Consider the following 27,348-nt stretch of genomic DNA (forward strand, 5'->3'; position numbering starts at 1 on the left):
TAGGGCCAACTTTGCTTCCAGACTCTGTGGTGAGGTTTGCAACCCAACAGTTGACTTTGAGTGATGTCTCATTATGGACTGTCAAGCACATCCATAAATTGCCTTTTATTATTATTATTATTATTATTATTGCTCAAATAAATGAGAACCCTTAATCCTCTTAACCCCAGTATTACCGCATCTCCTTTCTCCAACAGCTCCTTACTCATTATTTCTCTCTAGCTGTCTCATGAGAAATACTGAAGCTGCCGAAACTACCCATTGGCATTGTTGCATGACGTAATCAGAATTGTGGACATAAACCACTTTTCAAAAGCCAATGTGTCTAAAATGTGCATAATAATAAGAATATATTTATTCTCAGATCCCAAACACTCTAGCAGTACTCAAGAATAGGTCACACGTGTCCTATATATGGTCTACCGTACAACTGAAACACACTTTTCTAAAATTCTCCCTATAAAGTGAAGTCGACCCTTTGCCTTCCATATCACAATTCTTATATGCTCATTCCATTTAATATTGCTTTGCAATCTTAAGCCCAGATATAAAGAGTTGACTGTGTTAAGCAGGACACTATTAGTACTGTATCCGAACATTACAGGTTTGTTCTTCCTGTCCATCCAGATTAACCCCCATGTGGGCCCAGGGGTTACAATAGGCCCGAGGTATTCCAGCCTGTCATAAGAGGCCTGTCAAAGAGCAAGCCAATTTGGGAAGAGCACCTTACATGGTGCATCGTGTCCATTGTGCATTGAGATCTTAAGCCCACTTTCTTGTCGTGGCATTGCAGTCCCGCTCATCCTCCATCTCTTACGGGAGGACACCTTCCTGGGTGTGTTTTCCTTCACCACAATGCAGTGTCACTTTCTGCACCGATGATGACCACGGAATTCTTTGCACCTCATGTCCAGCATGACAGCCAGTCCATTGTGGTGGGGCCACCATGTACCCTGTTGGTTGTAGCCCCCTGACTATACATGGATCACTGTGCTGATGTTTGTGCCATTAACTCCCCACGTATTGCCAAGGAGTAGATGTCCATCACCCTGGGGCATCGGGACTCTTGGCAATGGCCATCCTGCCAGGTGGCCTTTGCTGCAGTTGGGTGGTACCCATGGGGATGGCCTCTGGTTGGAGTAGGTGGCATCAGGGTGGATGGCGCACGATGAAGTGTACGACTTTATCACTTGCTGGTGATCAACCGCCAGCAGTCTCTAAACATTCCAAGTCTCAGTACAATGCAAGGAAGTATGATCCTAAATCGTTCCCCTCCCTGGTCACACCATGGGAGGAATGCTAGGCCATGGATGGCTGTGAACCTTATTTGCAGTGAATCTTATTCGCCCTGGTACCTCGTATGGGCAAGAGCTGATGGGGACTCGTTTGTCTCGATGAAGCCTCAGTTTTTTTGTTGTAGAGCATTTAGAGGACAAGTTGGAGGAGGTGGAGGGGTTGTCCAAAATGCGGTTAGGGTCAGCATCCTCTGCCCAGTCATGGGCACTACTTGCTTGTGACAAGCTGAGGGATGTTTCCGTTACCATCATGCCTCGTAACAGCTTAAATATGGTCCAGGGTATTATATTCCGCAGGAACCTTCTTTTGCAGTCTGACGACGAGCTGCATTCCAACTTAGAGCAGTGAGGAGTTCATTTTGTCCAGCGTGTCCGTCGGGGTCTGAGGGATAATCAGGTTGCGACCTGTGCCTTCATTTAGGCCTTCGAGGGTGACACATTACCAGAGAAGGTCAAGGTGATGGTTTATCACTGTGATGTCAAGCCATATATCCTTCCCCCAATGCGGTGCATTAAGTGCTGAAGTTCAGCCATATGTTGCCAGACCCTCAGACACAATGGATATAGTCTGTTCAGGAAATAAGTTGGTGGTAGCAGGTGACCCTGAGGCACAGACTGCCTCACTGAGTGTTTCATGCCTTCCCAGTCTCACAATCACGTCATCCTTCAGTGGAATTGCAGCAGTTTTTTCCACCACCTGGCTGAGCTACAGCAACTGTTAAGCTTTACACCTGCTTTCTGCATTGCCCTCCAGGAAACCTGGTTCCTGGCAATACAACTCCCTGCCCTTCACGGCTACAGGGGATATTACAAGAACCGTAGTGAATATAATAGTGTCAGGTGGAGTTTGCGTTTATGTCCTGAACTCGGTATGTAGTGAACCTGTGCCCCTTCAAACTCCTCTTGAAGCTGCGCCTGTAAGGATACAGACAATGCAGGACATAATTGTCTGCAACGTATATCTCCCTCCAGATGGTGCAGTACCCCTGAATGTACTGGCTGTGCTGATTGATCAACTCCCTAAACCTTTCCTACTTTTGGGATATTTTGATGCCCATAACCCTTACTGTCCCAACTCGACCTCTGCCTCTTAAATACTGGGGCTGCCACACATTTCAGTGTCGCTCATGGTAGTTACTCAGCCATTCATTTATCAATTTGCAGCCCAGATCTTCTCCCATCTACCCACTGGAGAGGACATAACGACCCGTATGGTAGTGACCACTTCCTCATCTTCCTGTCACTCCCTTGGCACATGCCCACTGATGCCTACCCAGATGGGCTTTAAACAAGGCAGACTGTGTAGCCTTCACCTCTGTTGTCACCATTGAGTCTTCCCCACATGGTGCCATTGATGTTGTGATTGAGCAGGTTACTACAACAATCTCCTCTGCAGCGGAAAGGTGATCCCTCATTCTCCAGGGTGCAACTGGCGAAAGACAGTCTTGGTGGTTGCTGGAAGTCACTGAGGCAATTAAAGAGTGGCGGCGAGCTCTACAGCAACATAAGCAGCACCCTTCCTTAGAGCACCTAGAAGCCTTTAAGTGGCTCCATGCCCATGTTCGCCTGCTTATAAAATGATGGAAACAGGAGTGTTGGGAGAGGTACGTGTTGACCATTGGGTGCCGTACGTCACCTTCCCAAGTCTGGACTAAGATCATATGTCTTTTTGGGTACCAAACTGCAACAGGTGTCCCTGGCATCAACATCAATGGCATGCTCTCTACCGACGCAGTCACGATCACCAAGCACTTCGCTGAGCACTATGCTGAAGCCTCTGCATCAGAGAACTACCCCCCAGCCTTTCGTACCCTCAAATGGCAGATGGAAAGGAAAGTCCTCTCATTCACTGCACACCACAGTGAACCCTATAATGGCCCCCTTTACAGAGTGCAAGCTCCTCAGCACCCGTGCACATTGCCCTGAGGCAGCTCTTGGGCCAGATCGGATCCACAGTCAGATGATTAAATTTCTCATCTGACTACAAGCGATATCTCATCATCTTCAACCGGATCTGGTGCGATGGCGTCTTTCCATCGCAATGGTGGGAGAGCACCATCATTGTGGTGCTAAAACCCGGTAAAAATCCACTTGATGTGGATAGCTATCAGCCCATCAGCCTGACTAACGTTCTCTGTAAGCTGCTGTAACATATGGTATGTTGGCGGTTGGGTTGAGTCCTGGAGTCACTTGGCCTACTGGCTCCATGTTGAAATATTACTGTATCTCATTGCTACCTATCAGAACCCCTCGGAGAGCGTTAAAGATAAACACAAGTCCTAATTGTCCAATTGTAAAGTGACCTGTTTCCAAATTACATACAAAAATAACCACTATATAATATAATTCGAAAACGATGCTTTGCTGAAACCATATGTGTAAAAGCCACCGTGTGTATTTTGAATGTGCCAAAAGCATTTAACATTGTTCTTATGTGAGAAACACAATATATAAATGTGAAATTAATACTGTAACTAATCGAAAGAAATAGAGCACATGGTCAGGATGTACCAGTAAACCTGTTGTTGTTGTTGTTGTTGTGGTCTTCAGTCCCGAGACTGGTTTGTTGCAGCTCTCCATGCTACTCTATCCTGTGCAAGCTTCTTCATCTCCCAGTACCTACTGCAACCTACATCCTTCTGAATCTGCTTAGTGTATTCATCTCTTGGTCTCCCTCTACGATTTTTACCCTCCACGCTACCCTCCAATGCTAAATTTGTGATCCCTTGATGCCTCAAAACATGTCCTACCAACCGATCCCTTCTTCTAGTCAAGTTGTGCCACAAACTTCTCTTCTCCCCAATCCTATTCAATACCTCCTCATTAGTTACATGATCTACCCACCTTATCTTCAGCATTTTTCTGTAGCACCACATTTCGAAAGCTTCTATTCTCTTCTTGTCCAAACTGGTTATCGTCCATGTTTCACTTCCATACATGGCTACACTCCATACAAATACTTTCAGAAACGACTTCCTGACTCTTAAATCTATACTCGATGTTAACAAATTTCTCTTCTTCAGAAACAATTTCCTTGCCATTGCCAGTCTACATTTTATATCCTCTCTGCTTCGACCATCATCAGTTATTTTACTCCCTAAATAGCAAAACTCCTTTACTACTTTAAGTGTCTCATTTCCTAATCTAATCCCCTCAGCATCACCCGATTTAATTTGACTACATTCCATTATCCTCGTTTTGCTTTTGTTGATGTTCATCTTATATCCTCCTTTCAAGACACTGTCCATTCCGTTCAACTGCTCTTCCAAGTCCTTTGCTGTCTCTGACAGAATTACAATGTCATCGGCGAACCTCAAAGTTTTTATTTATGCTCCATGGATTTTAATACCTACTCCGAATTTTTCTTTTGTTTCCTTTACTGCTTGCTCAATATACAGATTGAATAACATCGGGGAGAGGCTACAACCCTGTCTCACTCCTTTCCCAACCACTGCTTCCCTTTCATGCCCCTCGACTCTTATAACTGCCATCTGGTTTCTGTACAAATTGTAAATAGCCTTTCGCTCCCTGTATTTTACCACTGCCACCTTCCGAATTTGAAAGAGAGTATTCCAGTTAACGTTGTCAAAAGCTTTCTCTAAGTCTACAAATGCTAGAAACGTAGGTTTGCCTTTTCTTAATCTTTCTTCTAAGATAAGTCGTAAGGTTAGTATTGCCTCACGTGTTCCAACATTTCTACGGAATCCAAACTGATCTTCCCCAAGGTCCGCTTCTACCAGTTTTTCCATTCGTCTATAAAGAATTCGCGTTAGTATTTTGCAGCTGTGACTTATTAAACTGATAGTTCGGTAATTTTCACATCTGTCAACACCTGCTTTCTTTGGTATTGGAATTATTATATTCTTCTTGAAGTCTGTGGGTATTTCGCCTGTCTTATACATCTTGCTCACCAGATGGTAGAGTTTTGTCAGGACTGGCTCTCCTAAGGCCGTCAGTAGTTCTAATGGAATGTTGTCTACTCCCGGGGCCTTGTTTTGACTGAGGTCTTTCAGTGTTCTGTCAAACTCTTCACGCAGTATCTTATCTCCCATTTTATCTTCATCTACATCCTCTTCCGTTTCCATAATATTGTCCTCAAGTACATCGCCCTTGTATAAACCCTCTATATACTCCTTCCACCATTCTGCCTTCCCTTCTTTGCTTAGAACTGGGTTGCCATCTGAGCTCTTGATATTCATACAAGTGGTTCTCTTCTCTCCAAAGATCTCTTTAATTTTCCTGTAGGCAGTATCTATCTTACCCCTAGTGAGACAAGCCTCTACATCCTTACATTTGTCCTCTAGCCATCCCTGCTTAGCCATTTTGCACTTTCTGTCGATCTCATTTTTGAGGCGTTTGTATTCCATTTTGCCTGCTTCATTTACTGCATTTTTATATTTTCTCCTTTCATCAATTAAATTCAATATTTCTTCTGTTACCCAAGGATTTCTACTAGCCCTCGTCTTTTTCCTACTTGATCCTCTGCTGCCTTCACTACTTCATCCCTCAGAGCTACCCATTCTTCTTCTACTGTATTTCTTTCCCCCATTCCTGTCAATTGTTCCCTTATGCTCTCCCTGAAACTCTCTACAACCTCTGGTTCTTTCAGTTTATCCAGGTCCCATCTCCTTAAATTCCCACCTTTTTGCAGTTTCTTCAGTTTCAATCTGCAGTTCATAACCAATAGATTGTGGTCAGAATCCACATCTGCCCCTGGAAATGTCTTACAATTTAAAACCTGGTTCCTAAATCTCTGTCTTACCATTATATAATCTATCTGATACCTATTAGTATCTCCAGGATTCTTCCAGGTATACAACCTTCTTCTATGATTCTTGAACCAAGTGTTGGCTATGATTAAGTTATGCTCTGTGCAAAATTCTACAAGGCGGCTTCCTCTTTCATTTCTTCCTCCCCAATCCATATTCACCTACTATGCTTCCTTCTCTCCCTTTTCCTACTGACGAATTCCAGTCACCCATGACTATTAAATTTTCGTCTCCCTTCACTACCTGAATAATTTCTTTTATCTCGTCATATATTTCAACAATTTCTTCATCATCTGCAGAGCTAGTTGGCATATAAACTTGTACTACTGTAGTACGCATGGGCTTTGTGTCTATCTTGGCCACAATAATGCGTTCACTATGCTGTTTGTAGTAGCTAACCCGCACTCCTATTTTTTTATTCATTATTAAACCTACTCCTGCATTACCCCTATTTGATTTTGTATTTATAACCCTGTAATCACCTGACCAAAAGTCTTGTTCCTCCTGCCACCGAACTTCACTAATTCCCACTATATCTAACTTTAACCTATCCATTTCCCTTTTTAAATTTTCTAACCGACCTGCCCGATTAAGGGATCTGACATTCCACGCTCCGATCCGTAGAATGCCAGTTTTCTTTCTCCTGATAACGACGTCCTCTTGAGTAGTCCCCGCCCGGAGATCCGAATGGGGGACTATTTTACCTCCGGAATATTTTACCCAAGAGGACGCCATCATCATTTAATCATACAGTAAAGCTGCATGTCCTCGGGAAAAATTACGGCTGTAGTTTCCCCTTGCTTTCAGCCGTTCGCAGTACCAGCACAGCAAGGCCGTTTTGGTTAATGTTACAAGGCCAGATCAGTCAATCATCCAGACTGTTGCCCCTGCAACTACTGAAAAGGCTGCTGCCCCTCTTCAGGAACCACATGTTTGTCTGGCCTCTCAACAGATACCCCTCCGTTGTGGTTGCACCTACGGTACGGCCATCTGTATCACTGAGGCACGCAAGCCTCCCCACCAACGGCAAGGTCCATGGTTCATGGGGGGGACCAGTAAACCTATCATTATAAAATTACTACAGCAAATTAAATAGAACATATAAATAAAGCACGTTAATTGAATCTCCGATATATGTTAGCAATAAAATTCAGGCACTAGTTGATTTGTTATAAACAAATTTAGAAATGTAATTGTTACCTGTAACATAATTAGTCAGAAAATTATTATTATTTTCGAAACTTCCTGGCAGATTAAAACTGTGTGCCTGACCGAGACTCGAACTCGGGACCTTTGCCTTTTGCGGGCAAGTGCTCTACCAACTGAGCTACCGAAGCACGACTCACACCCGGTACTCACAGCTTTACTTCTGCCAGTACCTCGTCTCCTACCTTCCTGTTGGTAGAGCACTTGCCCGCGAAAGGCAAAGGTCCCGAGTTCGAGTCTCGGTCGGGCACACAGTTTTAATCTGCCAGGAAGTTTCATATCAGCATACACTCCCTGCAGAGTGAAAATCTCATTCTGGATTATTATTTTCGATTATTCCCATTTAAGAGAGCGTTTGAACTTGACTTCCTTTATGATGATTGTTTATGTTTTTTCTGAGCCCAAATTTTCTTCATGTGTTCACTGTGTTTCTTTCGCTCCACTGTCCATTTGCATCCTGGTCTCTTCTGTGTTGTGGTGTCAAATTTATGTTTTTTGATGATGTTCCTGAATTCAGTTCTATTTTCTGCATCGTTTACTATTATGTGTGCTTGTCTGAGGTCCTCTTCAACTTCTTTTATCCTTCCCCTGCCTGAGTTGATGACTTTAAGAATTAGTTTTGAAATTCTATTTTCATTCATCCTGTGGATATGTCCGTAGAACTGCATTCTTCTTTTCCTTATTGTATCTGTAATCTTGTCTGTGTATTTGTATAATTCTGATGTTGGTCTCTTCATCCAGATTCCTTGCTCTTGTATCGGGCCAAAAATTTTCCTGAGAATTTTCCTTTCTTGTGTCTCTATTTCTTTGATTTTAGTTTGCCCACCTATTTGTGTTGTTTCAGATACATACAGTGCCTCCGGAAGTACAACAGTGTTGTAGTGCCTCAATTTTGCGTTAATGGATATGGACTTTTTGTTATAATAGTTCCACATGAGTTTATATGCTTTCTGTAGTTTTTTTATTCTTTCGTCATTGGCCTTTATGTTGATCCCTGATGGCTGGATGATTTCTCCCAGGTACTTAAAATGTGGTACTTGTACGATTTTCCCATGGGTTTTCACAATAGGCAATTTGTCTTGTGGCACTCTTTCTATGTACTTGGTTTTCTCATATGAGATTTGCAGGCCAGTTCTTTGTGCAATTTCATGTAACTTCTCTATGGCGTTAGTGGCTTCTTTTCTATTATTTGTGAGGATTGCAAGGTCATCCGCAAAAGCTAAACACTTCAAATTGAATCTATTATCTTCTCTAATGCCAATTTGGATTCCTTTGACTTCTTTTTCCCATGTCCTGATAATTTTTTCAAGAATGATATTAAAGAATAATGGTGAAAGTCCGTCACCCTGTCGCACTCCAGTTTGGATTTCAAATGGTTCTGAGATATCCCCCATAAATTTAACCTTGGAGACTGTGTCAGTTAATGTTTCCCGAATGATTGCTCTTGTCTTTCTGTCAATGCTGAATTCTTCCAACGTCTTGCAGAGCGCTACTCTGTCGATCGAGTCGTAGGCCTTTTTAAAATCTACAAAAGTAACCACTGTGTTTCGGGTGTTTCTCATCTGGAGAATCATTTTCAGATTCCATATCTGCTCTATGCATGATCGTCCCTTGCGAAAACCAGCCTGGTATTCTCCTATTTGTGGGTCAGCTTGTTCTTCTAATCTATTCATGAGAACTTTTGATAGGATTTTATATGTGACCGGTACGAGTGAGATACCCCTGTAATTATTTGGTTCAGTTTTGTCCCCTTTTTATGGAGTGGATGGATGAGTGCGCACTTCCATTCAGAAGGGATCTGTTCTGTTTCCCAAATGTTTAATATGATTTTGTGAATTTTTCCTGTTAATCTTTCATCATTTAGTTTCCATAGTTCTGCAATAATTCCATCTTCTCCTGGGGCTCTATTGTTTTTCAGTGTCTCGATAATTTCTACTATTTCATTGATGGTTGGCGGTTTAGCGTCAGGATTTGGTGTAGACGTCTCGTAGTGAATATCCTCTATAGGTCTTTCACAGTTGAGAAGTTTGTTGAAATAGTCTGCGAGGATTTGGCAGTTATTCTTCGTGTTAGTTTCTAGTGAACCATCCGGTTTCTTGAAGCAAAGATTGGGTGGCTGGTATCCTGCAATATGTTCTTTAAACGTCTTATAAAAATTCCTGGTGTTGTTCTTCTTAAAGTCTTGTTCTATCTCATCTAGTCGTCGTTTGTCATAATTTCTTTTTTCCCTCCGAATAGTTTTCGATGTTTGTTTTCGGATTACTAGAAATTGTTGCCATTTTTCTGACGTTTTGTGACTATTGAAGTTTTTCCAGGCATTGGTCCTTTCTTCTATTGCTTGGTCACATATTATATTCCACCACCTGTGTTTTCTCCTTCTCGGGGGTTGACACAATTTCATCGTGGATTTGAGGACGTCCACAAGTTCTGTCCAGTTTGTGGTGTTTGTCTAACTAATTTCCTGTAAGATGTTTTCCTTGTTGAGTTTTATGTATTCGGGGTCTGGTCTCAGCACTTTGTTTAGTTTTGGCTTTTTTCTATTGGGTTGTAATCTGGTCTTTATCTGTAGAAGATGGTGGTCTGAGTCAAAAAATCCTCTTCTCGTTTTCACATTCAGAATTTCTGCTGTGTTACTCTTGGAGATGGCCACATGGTCTATCTGGAATTCACACAACGTTGTGTTGGGCGACTTCCAAGTATACAGTTTCTTGTTGGGTTGTATGAATTGTGTTGACATAATTACGAGGCCGAAATTTTCGCAAAAGCTTGTCAATCTTTCCCCGTTCTTGTTAGTTCTCTTGTGAGCTGTATGGATTCCGGTGATTTTCCTGTATTGTTTCTCTTTACCTAATTGTACGTTAAAGTCGCCTAACAGGATTATTACATGGTGTTTGGCAATTTTGTTTGTCATCTCTTCAAGGTCATTCCAGAAGTCATCCACTTTCTGGCGGTTCTTCTTGTTATAGTTATTTGTGGGTGCGTGTGCGTTGATCATGGTATATGCTTTGTTGACCGATTTGACGGAGAGCGTTGATATACGTTCTGAGGCAGACTGGAAGTCGATGACAGAGTCGCTGATAGATTTGTGGACTGCATATGCTGTGCCAAACTGTTTGAGTCCTTTCACATTAGTTTTAACTGCTGGTTTTCCTTTGTAGATCCTGTAGTTGTCTGTATCAAAATGGTTTTCGTCCATAAATCGTGTTTCCTGGATTGCAAGGATTTTGATCTGGAATTTTTGTAGCACGTCTGTAAGTTGTTTGATCTTGCCCAGTTTCAAAAGAGTATTAGTATTAAGTGTACCGATGAAGTGTCTTTGTTTTGTGTGTAATAATTTGGACTTCGTCTGGTTCTCAACCTTAGGCGTAACATGATGCTCCTGGTCCCCCGGAATCCGATGACCAGGTAAAGCCAGCCTTGCGACGTGTGCCCGGGGTAGTGGATTCATTCCTTGTGTTATCATCATGTTTGGTTTTCAAGTTGAAAACTAACTTGGTGGTGGTCCTTCCGAGGAAAGACCACGAGGAATACGACTTGATTGTTGAGATCAAGAAGGTTGCTGCAGCCGCACCATCTAGGCGAACAGACGCTGACTCCTAACCGCTGGATACCAGGCAGACGTTAGTGGATTTCGATTGATAGTTTTGGTCCACCCCGAGTATTTTATTTCCCCGGTACCCTTCATATCTGGAGAGCATTCCCCTATCCGCCACCTGGGGAGGCGCTCGATGGGAGACTATCAACTCCACAAGCAAATTAAATAGAACATATAAATAAAGCACGTTAATTGAATCTCCGATATATGTTAGCACTAATATTCAGGCACTAGTTGATTTGTTATAAACAAATTTAGAAATGTAATTGTTACCTGTAACATAATTAGTCAGAAAATGTTATATTAACTCGTAACTAAGTTGAAAATAGGTTCACCTTGTTCAGCACTGAGATTTTAAATTTTTAGCAATGTGTAGCTCATATTTGGTTTAACTTTTAATTGTGATTTTACATAAAATTGTAATTTTCATTTTAGGTAATTGGTAACAAAAGTATAAATAGAGGTCACGCAGGTGCCTTAGGGCACTCGTTTTTTGGCTAGGGTTGCGAGCAAATGTATTGTAGGCTCACTCGTTTGTTGATTGTTGTGAACTCTGTGTCGTTTGATGTCAACTTTGGGTACATGTGATGTAACCGGTACAGTTCACCAGGCTCGGACACCAGAGTCCTGGAAATATATTGGTATTAAAACTGCACTGTACTTTGGAATTTATTTGGGAGTCTTCCGCAATCCTTTTCATAGGCTGCACAGCGACGAGACATGAATCCAGGAATTTTACAAAACCCCGTGAACCAAACAACTCTCAATGTTGGTAGAATTGACGTGAAAACAACAGCGCATCGACTGGGCATTTCACTCAAAACATTTGCAACGCGGAGATGCAAAAATATAAACATATCAATCAATGTCAGGGCAGCTTCAGCCAGGATCGCTCTACCACTGATAATCTTGTATCTTGTGTCCCTTGAGTCTGCCATCCAAACAGCCTTTTCCAGACACCAACACCTGGTTGCCGTCTTTTTTGACTTACATAAAGCATACGACACGACCTGGCGTCATCATATACTTGCCACATTGTATGAATGGTGTCTCTGGGGCCAGCTCCCGATTTTTATCCAAAACTTCCTGTCACTCCGTACTTTCCATGTCCAAGTTGGTACCTGCCATAGTTCCTCCCGTATTCAGGAGAATGGCATTCCGTAGGACTCTGTACTGTATCTCTATTTTCAGTGGCCATTAACGGCCTAACAGCAGCTGTAGGGCCGTCGGTCTCCCCTTCTCTGTATGCAGATGACTTCTGCATTTTGTATTGCTCCTCCAGTACTGGGGTTGCTGAGCAGCACCTATAGGGAGCCATTCACAAACTTGAGTCATAAGCTCTAGCCCACGACTTCCAGTTTTCAGCTGCGAAGCCATGTGCCATGCACTTCTGTTGGTGTCGTACTGTTCATCCGGAACCTGAACTTTATCTTAATGATGATCCAGTCACTTTAGTGGTTACATATTGATTCTTAAAACTGGTTTTTGACACCTGATTGACTTGGCTACCTCACCTTCGTCAGCTTAGCAGGAGTGCTGGCAGCATCTCAATGCTCTCCACTGCCTGAGCAACACCAACCGGGGTGCAGATTGCTCCACGCTGCTGCAGCTCTACAGAGCCCTTGTTCAATCCCACCTTGACTATGGGATTCTGGTTTACTGTTCGGCAGCACCCTCAGTGTTGCGTTTACTCAACCCAGTGCACCACTGTGGTGTTCACCTAGCGATGGGAGCTTTTAGAATGAGTCCAGTGACCAATGTTCTGGTGGAGGCTGGGGTCCCTCCATTGCGGATCCTATGTGCTCAACTGCTCACCAGTTATGTTGCACACATTTGTAGTTCTCCTGAGCATCCGAATGACTGTCTCCTTTTCCCACCCACGGTAGTTGATCTCCTGCATTGGCAGCCCAGGTCAGGGCTCACGATTGCAGTTATGTTGCACACATTTGTAGTTCTCCTGAGCATCCGAATGACTGTCTCCTTTTCCCACCCACGGTAGTTGATCTCCTGCATTGGCAGCCCAGGTCAGGGCTCACGATTGCATTTCGTGTGTGATCCCTTCTCTCCGAACTGGAGTCCTTCCCTTTACCACCTCTACCTGAGGTCCATTCACGTACACCTACATGGTGTACCCATCGGCCAAAGCTTCATCTAGACCTTTTGCATGGCCCTAAGGACTCCATTAACTGCGCCACTCTCCGTTGCCACTTCCTCTCAATTCTTGACATGTTCTGGGGCTCTGAAATTGTTTACACCAATGGCTCGATGGCTGATGGTGATGTACTGAACAGCATTTCTTGTATGCTGGCTGCAGTGTATTCACTGCAGAGCTTGTGGCCATATCTCGTGCATTTCAGTACATCCGTTCCTGTTCTGGTGAGTTGTTTCTTCCCTGTTCTGACTCCCTGAGCAGCTTACAAGCTATCGACCAGTGCTACCCTTGCCATCCTTTGGTAGCAAACATCCAGGAGCCCATCTCTGCCCTGGAATGGTCCAGTCATTCAGTGGTTTTTGTGTGGACCCCAGGACATGTCGGAATCCCAGGCAACAAACTTGCCAACAGGCTGCCCAAACAGGCTATGCGGAAACCGCTCCTGGAGATGTGCATCTCTGAACCTGATCTGCGTTCTGTCTTACACCACAAGGTTTTTCAGCTTTGGGAGACGGAGTGGCATAACAGTATGCACAACAAACTGCTTGTCATTAAGGAGACTGCGAATGTGTGAAAGACTTCCCTGTAGGCTCCTCACAAGGAATCAACTGTACGTTGTCGCCTCCGCATTGGCCATACGTGGCTCACACATGGTTACCTCCTCTGTCACGAGGACCCACCTCAGTGTTGCTGTGGCTCCGAAATGACAGTCGTCCACTTTTTGCTGGACTGCCCACTTTTAGCCACTCTGCTGTGGACTTTTAACTTTCCCAGCACCCTACCTTCGGTGTTGGGTGACAATTCCTCAACATCAGCTTTAGTTTTACGTTTTATTCATGAGGGTGAGTTTTATTGTTTGATCTGAGCTTTAGCACGTGTGCTTTGTCCTTCTGTGTCCTTCATCCTAGAACTTTTAGGGTGGAGGTTTTAATGTGTTGCAGAGTTGCTGGCTTCTCCTTTTTTATTCTCATGGTCAGCCAGCCATGGTAATCTGCTTCCTTGTTTTTAGTTTCTTCTCCCAGTTTCTTTTGTCACTCTGTGGTTTTCTTGTCCTGTTTTGCCCATTGTAGTGTTTGTTGTCCTTCTGTCATTCTTCCTTACTACTGTTATTGTGCCATACATTGTCTTTGTTTTCTTCTTTCCCTTGGGTAATTGTTCTACTGGGAACAAGCAACTGATGGCCTCGCAGTTTGGTCCCTCCCCCCTTTTAAACCAACCAACCTACCTACTTACCTACCTAGACTATGATTCCTCATTTGTATCTGCTTTATTTATATACTTTCCTTACCACATCATGTGCCGGCAACCCCAACAAGCAACATTCAGTTTCAGCAGGCAGTAATCGTGATTTATGGCTCATCACTGTATGTACATTATATTAAGTAATTCCTGTTTGCATTTTCTGATAACTTGCAGTATATTTACTTACTGAGACAGTTGATATTGTGTGATGACTAAAATGTTTGAGTAAAAATGTAATAAAAACTGATCAACCATGGATTGTTGTGCTTACACACTAACCTCTCTTTCTGTCAGTCTAACTTCTTAAAGAATGTACCACAAATGATTAAAAATTCTGTTACAAGCAACGAAAGAACAAAGTATGTGTATTTAATGTGGTTTCTGTTATGATGTCTTGCAGCTTTTGAAAAAAGTAAATGTCATTCTTATCTAATATTTGCATTGTTTAAAGAGTAAAGATAGAATAAAAGTGCTTCCCTCAGCATATGATGTGTTTGTTTTATGAGTTGTGGTTTTAAAAAATCAAAATATATAATTTAAAGTTACTTTTTAATAGGAAATTGAAACTAGATAAAGAAACAACACCGCTTAAATTACAGCATAATATGAGGTTTGAACCACTGAGCATTCAGCAAGAATTCCTGGTTATATGGTGATTACATTTTATATTTAAATGCTCAATCATTACCTTAATGCTTTTAATACATATTTTTCCTTCAAGCCGCACTTCACAAGCAAGATTACTGGTGGTAAAAATCTGGGTGTTGTCTGCTGAAACAAACACAGCTATATCATAATCATTTTCATAATTGTCATTGTCACCATCATCATCTTATCATTTAGAGCTGCGTCTGTGCTCTGGTGTCGTATGACGCATCTTTACTCCTCTTCTTGACACCATATAAACTCTACATATAGTTTTATCAAACTATAATCAAAAGAGTGTTTGGGTGTGGTTGATTAACACTTTCTATATATTGTGTTACGTTCTATTTTCCCAGATCCTGATACCCTTCTTTCTAACTCATGCAGTAGGTAAGCTGTTGCTGCCATTCCTTATCCTTACATGCAGTGTTTACCAACTTCATCCCTCATTGTTTTTAAGTACCTGCATGCTTTGATGTTGTTATTAAGCACTGAAGTTCTATTGTTCAATGCATTGCACTGTTAAGTGTTACCATATGGTCAGGTTCACCTTAGTTCTATTCATGTTGCTTAAATTGCTTATTGTTTAATATGGTTGACAAGAGGGGTAGACAGTTTATTCAGTAGATGGAACTTTACTGTCTGGCTGCAACACATATAAATTTAAATTCATGCTCTGTTTCTTCTGCATGTATGTAATAATAGTGCCTATACATTCGTGTGTGTGGTGAATCACATCTGCATTAAAAAATTTGTGTGTAACACAAAACACACTACCAATGCTATAACTGGCCTTGTTAGATCTGATGTCCTCCTGGCCAGTGCCACAATTCAATGTACTCTAGAAATTAATGTGCAATATTCTTACAGAATAAAGTACTCTGAGCTATATGTAAGGAATTACGTTTGTTTATACAGCAGCTACTCTGTTCCCAGAAGGAAATTTTCACTCTGCAGCAGAATGCGCACTGATATGACACTTCCTGGCAGATTAAAACCGTGTGCCAGACCGGGAGTTGAACTCGGGACCTTTACTTTTTATGGGTGAGTGCTCTACTGACTGAACTATCCAAGCACGACCCATCCTCACAGCTTTACTTCCACCAGTACCTCATCTCCTATGTTCCAAACTTCACAGAAGTTCTCCTGCGAAACTTGCAAACTCGCACTCCTGGAAGGAAGGGTAGCTCAGTCAGTAGAGCACTTGACCACCAAATGCATAAATCCTGAGTGTTTGTCTTGGTCAGGCACACAGTTATAATCTGCCAGGAAGTTTTATATCAACACACACTCTGCTGCAAAGTGAAAATTTCGTTCTGGAAACATCCCTCAGGCTGTGGCTAAGCCATGTATCCACAATATCCTTTCTTCTGGGAGTGCTAGTTTTGCAAATTTCATGAGAGAGCTTCTGTGTAGTTTTGAAGGTAGAAGATGAGTAAAACTGCGAGGACATGTTGAGAATCGTGCTTGGGCAGCTTAGCCAGTAGAGCATTTTCCCATGAAAAGGAAGTGTCCCAAGTTTGAGTTTTAGTCTGACACACTATTTTAATCTGCCAGGAAGGTTCAATTACTCTGCTGTTAAATTTGTGCCTATGATGTGCACCAGTTAATTCTGTAATTTATTTAGCACTAAAACTAATAATCATCTCTAGAAAAAATAGGTTTTCAGAATATTTTTTTATGCTTAGGATTTCATTGAATACAATGACACTTCAAGTTGAAAGCCCCACTGTCTACACCAGCCAGGGCGTGCCCATTTCTGTTACCGGTATAGCACAGGTGAGAACATGTTATATATTTCTATAATATGTTAAAAGTTAGAGACTCATTTCTCAGTGTGTTGGATTGAAGTAAAGGCCACACAATTACTGTTTGTGCAGCTTTGCTTGCTTGCATTTGAAAGCACTTTCATTGGTCTGTTGTGGAAGTGCATAGTTATTTGATTGTACTTAAGTTATATAGAATGTAATGTTGCCTTGGATTTTATTTGGTGGAGCTTAAATTTGTGATCATCTTTATTTCAGTGTTGTATGAAAAGAGCTGTGAGTTTGCATATGCTTAAAGATAAGTCAAACAAGTACAGCAATGTAGTTATAGTGTAGTCTGTTAATATGGTCATTACTTCATAAATTTTTGAATTTGTCTCATTTTTCTTGTGAATTAGTTAGCAATAATGCTATGAATAGAGAATTCCAAAACAAAACTTTTAAACTGCAATTTCAGTTTGTGTAAGATGTGCATTATTTGTACCATTGCATAATTAGACCAGTAGGAAGCACTATTTTGGATAACTATCTGTAGGAAATATTTACCTTATAGCAGCACTGATTTTTTTCCCTTTTAGCAATCTTATTCTTCGTTTTTCATTTAATGTGGTATATTTCAACCCCAGCAGTCCATTACTGAAAACCTTCTTTATAACTCAGATTTCATTTCAAAACTTCCATTTCTTGTAAGTTGTAAATTTTGTACTTTTCCCAAGGAGTTTGAGAATACTGACTTTTTTTTAAAAGTAAAACAGTACATTATGTAACAATATTATGAAATGTATAGATTGTTACTCACCGTAGAGAAGAGACATTAAGTGGCAGACAGCCACAATGAAAAAACTGCCATATTTAATCTGTCAGGCAAAGGACCTTCTTCCAAAGTAGAAAACACACACACATTCAAGCAAGCACAACTCACAAACACATGATCAAGAGTAGTAATTGTGTGTGTGTGTGTGTGTGTGTGTGTGTGTGTGTGAGAGAGAGAGAGAGAGAGAGAGAGAGAGAGAGAGAGAGAGAGAGAGAGAGAGAGAGATTATGTGAGTTATTTAATTGCTTGTGAATGTGTGCATGTTTTCTACTTCAGAATAAGCCCTACAATCTATTGTTTTCAATATTGTAGTTATTTCTTCTGTTCTGGATGTTCCACCGTTTGATTTCTCATTAAATCTGTTCAGTAAAGTTAAACATTAAAATAATAAAGTATGTTGTAAAACCCAAATTTTAATATGCTCAAAGATTTGAAGCGAAAGAGAGCATTTACTTTGCCAGTTACCAAAATGAGAACAAGCAGGTGCAAGGACAAGCCTTTAAATTAAAATGTGTCTGAATATGTAGCTTTTCTCTGCCAGGAAAGTAAATATATAAAATAGGAAAAGACGGTGTGTGATATAGAAGTGTTAGAGGGAAGGAAAAAAGTTGCTCCAAAATACTGCAGTGAACAATTCTTAATTTTTTATTTGTTTTTAATCTCTCTCCATATATTAAGCCTAGAAAGGTTTTCTCATCCATATTTCTCTCTATTCTTTGTATTTCCTATTACTCTCTTTATTAAAAGACATTCAACTATAGTTTTTAATATATGGGTCTAACTTTGCTTCATTTATGATGTTTCAGCAGTTGTTAAATAATTGCTCTTTATCACTATGTAATATTGTTAAAGTTAATTTTCAACTTTCACTTTTGATTGACCTGTATTTCGATCGTATTGATATTACTTTTCCATTCTATAAGAAGATGAGACTAAATTTTGAATACATTCATTTATAATAAAAGTAATTTTTTAATTAGTGAATATTAAACAAAATATTTGTGACAGTTTGCGTATCCACAGCTGACTGCTCATGTAAACTTAATTACCTTTTTATTTCTACTTGGTGTAAGAGACAGAGATTGTAAAATTATTGTGTATGCTACTGCCAAACTGTTATAATTATTAATAATAATTGTGAATTAAGTACCAGTATCTGTGATGTGTGAAGCAAAATATAAACAAGAGTGGAATATGAGCATTATCTCTTAAGGTATAGATGAAAGTCCATGTACCACAATATGTGAAACTGTGATAAGGATGATATCTAAATGAGCAAAAAGCAACTCAAAAGATATGTGTCATTTTGTCTCCTTAGAAGACAAATAAGGTAGAAATTGGATGGCAAGGGAGTGTCAGGTTTCTTTTTCTGTCATTTCTGATCCTTCATTGTTGTCATAAGCAAAGCTCTATGAAAATACTTATCTGACACTGGCTTATGCAAAGTAGACTTGCAAAGTTTGTTGATAAATGTGTGAAGAATCACATATTAATTGGCCTCCTAAGTGGTTTTTATATTCTTTCTAGTGTTGACAGATAATGGTCAGTCTCTTCTATAAAAGTCTCAAACTCTGTTTTGCTATTCTGCAACATTGTCTGATCATATTGAAAGCAGCATGGCTTGGATTCATGTGTTGAAGAATCCAAGTTTCATCTCATGTTAAGCAGTTTTGGTCCTTGCTTTGAAGCAACAGTAGACACATTGTGCAGATGACTTTTTCTGTTCTCTTGCTTTAAAAAGGTGATGGAAGGAACCTGAAGGAATAGAATAGAATAGAATCTTTATTGTCACATGACATGTTATCTACAATCATTTGATTGAAACACTGGTGACTCGTCACTGAATAATTCTGTGCCTACCTAAGTATACCTAAAACAAGATACATTAAAGTAAAGCATATGGATGCTCCAAGAAGCACATTACAACATAAAAAGGTAATTAAATGTTAGATTTCTTCCTTTTTCTTAAAATTTCCACAGTGGTTTGAAATCATTCTTGTATTTTTCATGTTTTTTTCTGTAGTTTATAAATATGGACATACTTCAAAGACCACAAACTTTCATAAAAGTAGTATATATGTTTACATATAGATAGTTAGATACATAGTTCACACGATACATAGTTTATAAGTATGGACACATATAAAAAGAACATATAACTCCATTAAAAGGGAACATAAGCATACACATAGAACGTAATGTAGAGAAAACAGGAAAACAAAACAAATTCAATATTTCCTACTTGTCTTCCTCATTTATGAAATTATCCACACTGTAGTAGTATTTGCTTTTTAAATATTTTTCAATGTTTGCACCAGTGGATTCTAGCTTGCAGTCTTTCAAATTTGAATGGATTTTATTGCTAAGCTTCAAAGCCATGTAATATGGAGTATTTTCAAATAATGTTAGTCCTTGGTAAAGTAAAATGTAATCTTGTTTGTGCCTTGTTTCATAAGCATGTGTAAATGAATTTCCCTCAAAAAGACATGGGTTTTTTAACTCAAAGAGAAGTGTTTCATCTATAAACATGGAAGGAATTGTCAGTAAGTCAAGCCTTGCAAATAAAGGCTTGCATGATTGTCTATTGTCTATTGTTTGGCCCATTCATAGCTCTGATAATTTTTTTCTGTAGCTTGAACACTCAGGAGTCTTCCTTTTTCAGCTATCCGAAAAATTATGCCATATCTTACAACTGATAGAAAATATGCATGATACACAATTTTCCTAACAGCTAAGTCAGTTACTTTATTCAGAACCCTCATTGCATAAACAAAACTATTTAACTGTTTCAGTAAGCTACCCACATGATCAGTGCATGACAAGTTTTTGTTTATGGTCACTCACAGAAATTTGACAGATTCTGCAGTTATCAGTCCTCTGCCTTCATAACTTAACTGTGTTATGTATTCAACAGTTTGTTTGGTCCTGAAGTGTACAGTTTGGCTTTTTGTTAAGTTTAGTTTCATAGCATTATTATTTATCCAGTTTTCTAGTTCTTGATGAGTATGTTTTATTTTCTGTGCTAATTCTTCAGTGTTCTTACAGCAGACTACTGCTGTTGAGTAATCTGCATACAGAATGGTATCTGAAGTTACCTTATGTGGTATGTCATTTATATAATATAGAAATAGTAGTGGGCCTAATATGGACATCTGGGGTACAACTGCTTGTATTTCCTTCCAACTAGAGCAAGCTTTCTCACCCTTGCGTTGTATTACTACCCTCTGTTTCCTATTTTTGAGATACGTCTTTGTTAGAATTTATGAAATACCTGTTGAATAATTCGCAATATTTCCCCATCTGTTTCTAATTTACGATGATGGCTTCTTGTTTTTTCTGCACCTTTTTCATTTCTGATAATTTGCCATAAAGCTTTTGATTTATTTCTGGCATCGTATTTACTGTTTGCCATTTGTTTTTATGTTTAACTACTGTGCCAAATATTCTTCTGTATTTGTTTACGTAGCTGACAAACTGCGTCATGATTGTTTTTTGCTTGCATGTGCAGTTTCCTCTTTCTAATACTAGAGATCCTGATGCCTTCAGTTATTCACGAGTTCTTTTTACAGTTTTTCTCACATGCTGTTGTGAAGGGGAAGCATTCATTGAAAACACTCATGAATTCTAATACAAAAGCATTGTAGTTTGTGTTTACTGGGTACCAGATGCTGAAAGACCAGGATGCTTCATTTAGTCTTGAGACAAATGTATTCACATTATGTTGGCTGAAGTTCTTGACTCATTTCACAGGAAGATCTTTCATTACTATTGCCATGTAAAATTTGTCATATTTTCTAGTTATAATTTTTCAGGCATTTCTTATTTGATGGATATATTTCTTTAATTATAACATTTGGGTGATGTTACATGTTAAACTCTGCTATTCATTGTGTTTCCCTAAAAGGTTAAAATACAAGGCCAGAATGAAGAAATGCTACTTGCTGCCTGTGAACAATTTCTTGGTAAGCCAGAACATGAAATTCAGCACATTGCATTGGTCACACTGGAAGGGCACCAGAGAGCTATTATGGGAAGTATGACTGTTGAGGTAAGTAACAATTTCAAGGTTTTTTTAAATATATTTTTGTGTACTATTCAAGTTCAAGCATTGGACGGACAGAGCATCACAAATAGTGATTGCACAGTATAAGATCGCACTTGGGTATTTTGTCAGATCATCTCTCTGAAACTCCAGTGCTCCTTGACAGAATATCTGCTCACTTTTGTCAAATGATAAATTTGACTTTTATAAGAAGACCCAGCAATATGCAAATTGAATGTGCACGTAACAAGCAATACTCTTGAAACTCAGTTGAAATATTGTGGAGTTTGAAAAAAGAGTTTGAAAGCTATTGACAATAGCTGGTTAGAAATATCTTAAAACCACTTGTGTTTTAAATAATTTGTTGTGGCTTTAGCACTGAGAATAGCTTTTCATTTTAACATTTATTAGATTTATTTTAGTTTCATTTTTGACTGCTAAACCAGTATTTTACTGTTATATATTGATTTTTACAACCAACTTTTCACACTGTAGCATGAACATGGCCTCTGGCCAATATGAAAGATATATTCGGATTTGGTATGTAAATGCCACCTCTTTTTCCTCAGGAAATATACAAAGATAGGAAGAAGTTTAGCAAACAAGTTTTTGAAGTTGCTTCATCAGATCTTGTGAACATGGGAATTACTGTTGTATCATATACTCTGAAAGACATAAGAGATGAAGAGGTGAGTGCACTTAATTTATCCTCCATAACCTGTAAGTCTGTCTTGTTTAGTCATTCAATTAAGTTGTCCCCATAAATGGTCAATATACTAGATACATAGCCAAATTTTGTTACAGTGAACTTAATGCATGGTTTCTTGATAGCTGTAAGTGAATAGCATATGTGTTTGGAGAGCATTAAATACTGACCTGATACAATTCAAGTTTAAGCACTATGAAGTAGTTTAGATACCTACCATTTTGTTTTGATTATAATTTGTTGGCTTTGTCTTATGCTTCAAGGGGGCAAAGGTATGTTACATATCTCCTTGGTGAATTGTTCTCATAAATGGTGTACCATGGCATGAGTAGCAGCATTTACAAGGAGCTGATTAATGTCTCTATAAGCACATTTGTAGCGTTTGGGCAGTTTTTTAGATTATTTATTTCTTAAAATTCAGCATTTGTGAATAAGCATTGATGGACATTGTACTCTTGCCAATCTGCATTGTGTGTGTTTCAGTAGCATATCTTACATTTACATGTTTTAAAGTGGTTTGTGTAGATTGATAAAGCTCAATGAAATGTGGGCAATGAAAGATGTAACATTCTCTCAATGCATTACTGACGGTGGATTACAGTTGCTACTCTAATTTGAAGTACAGTCTCCTTCGTCATGTCAGAAATGTAAATTCTGTATGTTGAGATGGCTGCGTCAGGCTGCTTAGTACTAGTATCCTTGATTGCTGTGCTCATTGGCTTTTGCTGATATAGCCAGTAGTATTTGCATGCAGAGTGGGAACCAAAAACTGGAAAGGCATTACTCTTGTCCACAACATGATGATGAGCATTCAGAGTAAGGAACAAAAGTGACAGCCTTTTCGTCCCTAATTCCTTATACATTGAGTCTCAGTATCAATCTTACTAATATCTGGACCATGGGAACATGTATTTTGATTTTGTTTCTTATTTAGTGCTAGTTCATAAGATTCCTCCAGTACACTGCATGACATTTGATCAAGTGGGAGAAACTTGGATTTCTGGTGAGCTTAATGGTAATATTTCTCATGCTAGAAGTGTAAGGAACAATTTAGAAACTGCTCAAACAAATAGATCAGAATTGTAAGTTGTAATAAAGACAGTGTGTAAACAGGGAAAATAGGGTAATTTGAGCATGCAAATAAGAGTTAGAAATGGAAGCTTCAATGAAAACACAACACATTTCTGAAATGTAAAGGAATAGAATAGGAAAAGATTGATACCAGAACTTTAAGGCCAGCAAATGTATCTTGGACTGTTCAGGTATCCAATATTCATCTTAGTTTCCTATATAGTCACTTAGAAGTGTAAGCATTTCAGTTAGGTTTGGCCATGAATTGGCAAAGCATCTTTTCCTGGGTGACTTTAAGGACAGGCTTTGAATGCCTTCACATTTAAACTTACTTGCTTCTAGAGTTATATTAAGAGTATCTGAGAATTTACACTATCTAGGACTATATAGTGGCTGTGGTATGTAGTCTACTAATGGTAGTAGTCACACCCTGTACTTGGTTCACGAGCAATGTGTATATACACATAACTGCCTGTAAGGTTCTGTATGAGCATATTTTTAGAAATTTTATCATTCTGATTATTATGTTTGTGGAGTGTATCTATGACACACTCCATCTGACCAGGAAAACTCGTGAAAGATCATGCCATTCATTTCGAAACATTTTCTTTCTTTTCTGTGGATTTTGTTGAGCAAAAATCAAAGGAAGAGGAATGCATTACACTTCTTAAGATTAATTTCATTTACTGTGAGGAGGAAATCTTCCTCTGGAACAACTAAATTTATGTGATCATTTCATTTAAGGCACTGCATATTTGACTGGAAAGTGAGCCTAAAGCTTTATTGCTGATAGTTTTTTCAAACACCTGTTTACCTATGTTGTCTTACTCTGGCACTCACAGAAGATCAGCTTGTCTTCCATGATCACATTTTGTCGGTTGTGTGACAATAAGAAATTACTAGTCGCACACATTTACTTGGGCCCTTTGTGATTGGTGGAAGTTGACTAACTTTGTGCCACTCCGAAAAGTTTATGCTCATTGCCAATCTTAGCTATGTAACAGTATTTTCCACCAAAACAATAAGTAGCCATTATGAATATAGTATTAATCCATGTGTGTTGTTGTGCGTAGTGATATTTGTAATATTTGTGACTAATATTAACAGTGAGCAAAGAAGCTGTACCGGGTCTTTCTGGCAACTCTCCCTAAACTACCTTATCACTTCTGCGACGCATTAATCCATTACATGTTCATTTCTTTTGTAAGCTATAAGCTGGCTGCTCTGGCAAAAGGGGTGGGACTTGTCTCAGCAGTGTGCTAAGAGCTGATGACAAGCTCCTGTTCCCAGCACCCTCTGCTCAGGGGCTATGTAAAATTGTGTGATCAGTATACCAGAATGCTTCTGAAAATCAAGAGACACAGCATCAACCTGAGAACCATTGATTATCTAGGATTTCAGAAATTGTACAACTCAAGTTTGTACATCTCACAATTTTACTGAAAGAAATTAACAACAGTGACATATCTGTACTTTTACATATTACTCCTGTGAACATATTACTCCTGTGATGCTTCCTAAGGCCTTGTACAATCGGCATTCTCATGGAGTAACAATGAATACTTTGTAACATTAGTGGTCTTCAGTAAACAGCCACTAGAAGTTCTGCTATGTCTGTTGCATAATTTTGTCTAAGACATCAACAAGTTGATAGGGCTTTATCAAGCACCTTTAAATGTGCCATGACTATTATAAAGTTACCTACACATCTCATTTTTTTTAAAAACTTGTGAACAACCCTTTTTCGACCATAATCTTGTACTTTACATCTTTGTAGTTAATGGAAATAAAAATAGTTCTGTGAAGTAATTAACATTTTATGATGCAAAGAAAGGGAAACAATATTACCTTTGACAGAACAGAATTATTAAACAAAGGAAAGTCCAGATTGGAATACCAAAACTTTTGGAAAGGATTGATTGCTACTCGTCTTAAAGATGACATGTTGAGTTGCAAAGAGTTGCTGTGACCAAGAGCAAAACAGACAACCCTGTTGCATAACATCCAGCTGAACATTACATGATTGATTTCAATAGCTGCTTCACAACCCAGGCCATCGGGAGCCCCCCCCCCCCTCCATCACTAGCTTCCCTGAACTGTGCAGATGGGAGTTATCTGTACAATACATTCCCTGCTCCTGAAATCATCGTGGCCTCAACCTACAGTAACCTAATGTCGCCACACCCTATCCTATCACCTCCTCCCAACTCATGGCCCCTCAGCCTCATTGTGTACTGCTCTCTGCCAATGCACCCACCAATCTTTTCCCTTTGTCTCCCTCTCCTTTCTATCCCCCCCCCCCCCCCCCCCCCCCCCCAACCCAGACCCTGCATGCTCCACAAGGCAACAGTTTCCTCTTCCTCCACTCGTATCCTGCTATCCCTCCTCCTTCCATGCTCCACTGTGCATCATGGCTCCTATTTTACGTGTTTCAGTTTGTCTGGCCTGAGCAGCCAGAGGCAGCATTCATATGTGTGTGTATGACATGTGTTTGTTTATGTGAATATGTGTGTGTGTTTTTTTCTGTTATTATGAAGGCTTTGGCTGAAAGGTTAATGTGTAACAGTCTTTTTGTTGTGCCTGTCTGCAACTAAATGTGTCATCTTTAGAGTGAGATCAAAATTATTGTTGCTTTAGAATAAGTATTAAAGTTAGTGAAAGGCTTAAAAAGGAAAAAAATGCAAGCTTTGACATACAGGATTAATCTTTTTCTTCAAAGTGATATGGCTGCAATCCACAGGACATATCATCTTATTAAAGTAGATATAATAAATGTAAGTATTTAGGAGTAAATGGGACCACTCACCAAACAGCTGAAGTGTTGACTCATTGACAGGCACACATAAAAGTAAAAGAAAACTTCCTAGATTTCAGAATAAATCGTTTGTCAAGCTAGAGTACAAATATCCCCCCCCCCCCCCACCCCACCCCCACCTCTCTCTCTCTCTCTCTCTCTCTCTCTCTCTCTCTCTCTCTCTCTCCCCCCCCCCCCCCCCATGTATGCCTTTGCCTGCTCCCCCCCCCCCCCTCCTTGACCACAAACCTTGTGCCCCTACATAGTGATGGTTGGACTCACTATGGTAGGTACTCTAGCTCAATAAAGGATTTCTTCTGAAGGCTAGCAAATTTTCTTTCTGTTTTGTGTGTCCTAATGTTTCTGGTATTTGGAAAGAAGTAAAAGTTATTACATTTCTTTTTCTAATGTAGACTACACTTTACTTAAAAGTCTAAATGTTGTCAGGGATTTTTAGTGAGATTAAAAGTTATTAAATACACTCTGTTAAGAGACACACAGACATTGGTCAAGCAATATCTACATCTACAAGATTACCCTGAAATTTACAATTAAGTGCCTAGTGAAACGTTAATTGAACTACCTTCAAGCTACTTCTCTGCCATTCCACTCTCAAACAGCATGTGAGAAAAATGATTACTTCAGTAAAATGAATAAACAAATAATCATGCCTCACTGCTTATGACTTGCTGTGTAGAAACAATAAACTCTAATTTGGCAGTAAGTTTGCTCAGTTAACTAAGTAACTATGCACCTGCATGCCATGAAAGCTCACATTCGCCAGATAGTGATGCTTGAACTAATGATAAACAAGAAAGTTAATAGTGAATATGAAGCTTCTTCAGAGGAACATTTGGTTGGCTTGAATGCAGTACTGATCTGTTTTTGTTGATGTTAAAAACTGCCTAATTTCAAACTTTTTGCTTTGTAAATTTGACACTTTGGCCACATGTGTTGTAATCTTCGACATTTGATCTTACCACAGATTCAGAACAAATATTGTCAGTCCCTTGCATTACAAAGAACTTGAGTAGTAACAGTTTTGAGCAAGGTGTGTGAATATTTATAGTACAATGAAAATTTGTGGAAAATCTGTAATTTAACATTATCCTAGGAAGAACACAATTTTGTATTTGTCAAAGTAATAATGGTTAGAGCAAATTAGAAAAGGACAAGTAGAAAGGTACACCAAATACTTAGCTATCAGACTAGTATTGCTTGCAGAAATAGAAAATGAGAAGACAGATACGG

General features: G+C 39.5%; 1 protein-coding gene across 1 annotated transcript in view; it reads left to right on the forward strand.

Annotated features, from left to right (window-relative positions):
* The window catches only part of LOC126412958 (flotillin-1), a 139,633-nt gene that overhangs the window by 13,880 nt on the left and 98,405 nt on the right, over window positions 1-27,348 (forward strand). Inside the window, exons 3-5 of the mRNA XM_050082853.1 lie at window positions 16,593-16,683; window positions 21,389-21,532; window positions 22,096-22,215. Coding sequence (XP_049938810.1) covers window positions 16,593-16,683; window positions 21,389-21,532; window positions 22,096-22,215 — 355 coding nt within the window. The remainder of the gene's footprint in view (window positions 1-16,592; window positions 16,684-21,388; window positions 21,533-22,095; window positions 22,216-27,348) is intronic.

The sequence above is a fragment of the Schistocerca serialis genome, chromosome 1, assembly GCF_023864345.2.
Source record: "Schistocerca serialis cubense isolate TAMUIC-IGC-003099 chromosome 1, iqSchSeri2.2, whole genome shotgun sequence".
NCBI classification, from domain to species: domain Eukaryota; kingdom Metazoa; phylum Arthropoda; class Insecta; order Orthoptera; family Acrididae; genus Schistocerca; species Schistocerca serialis.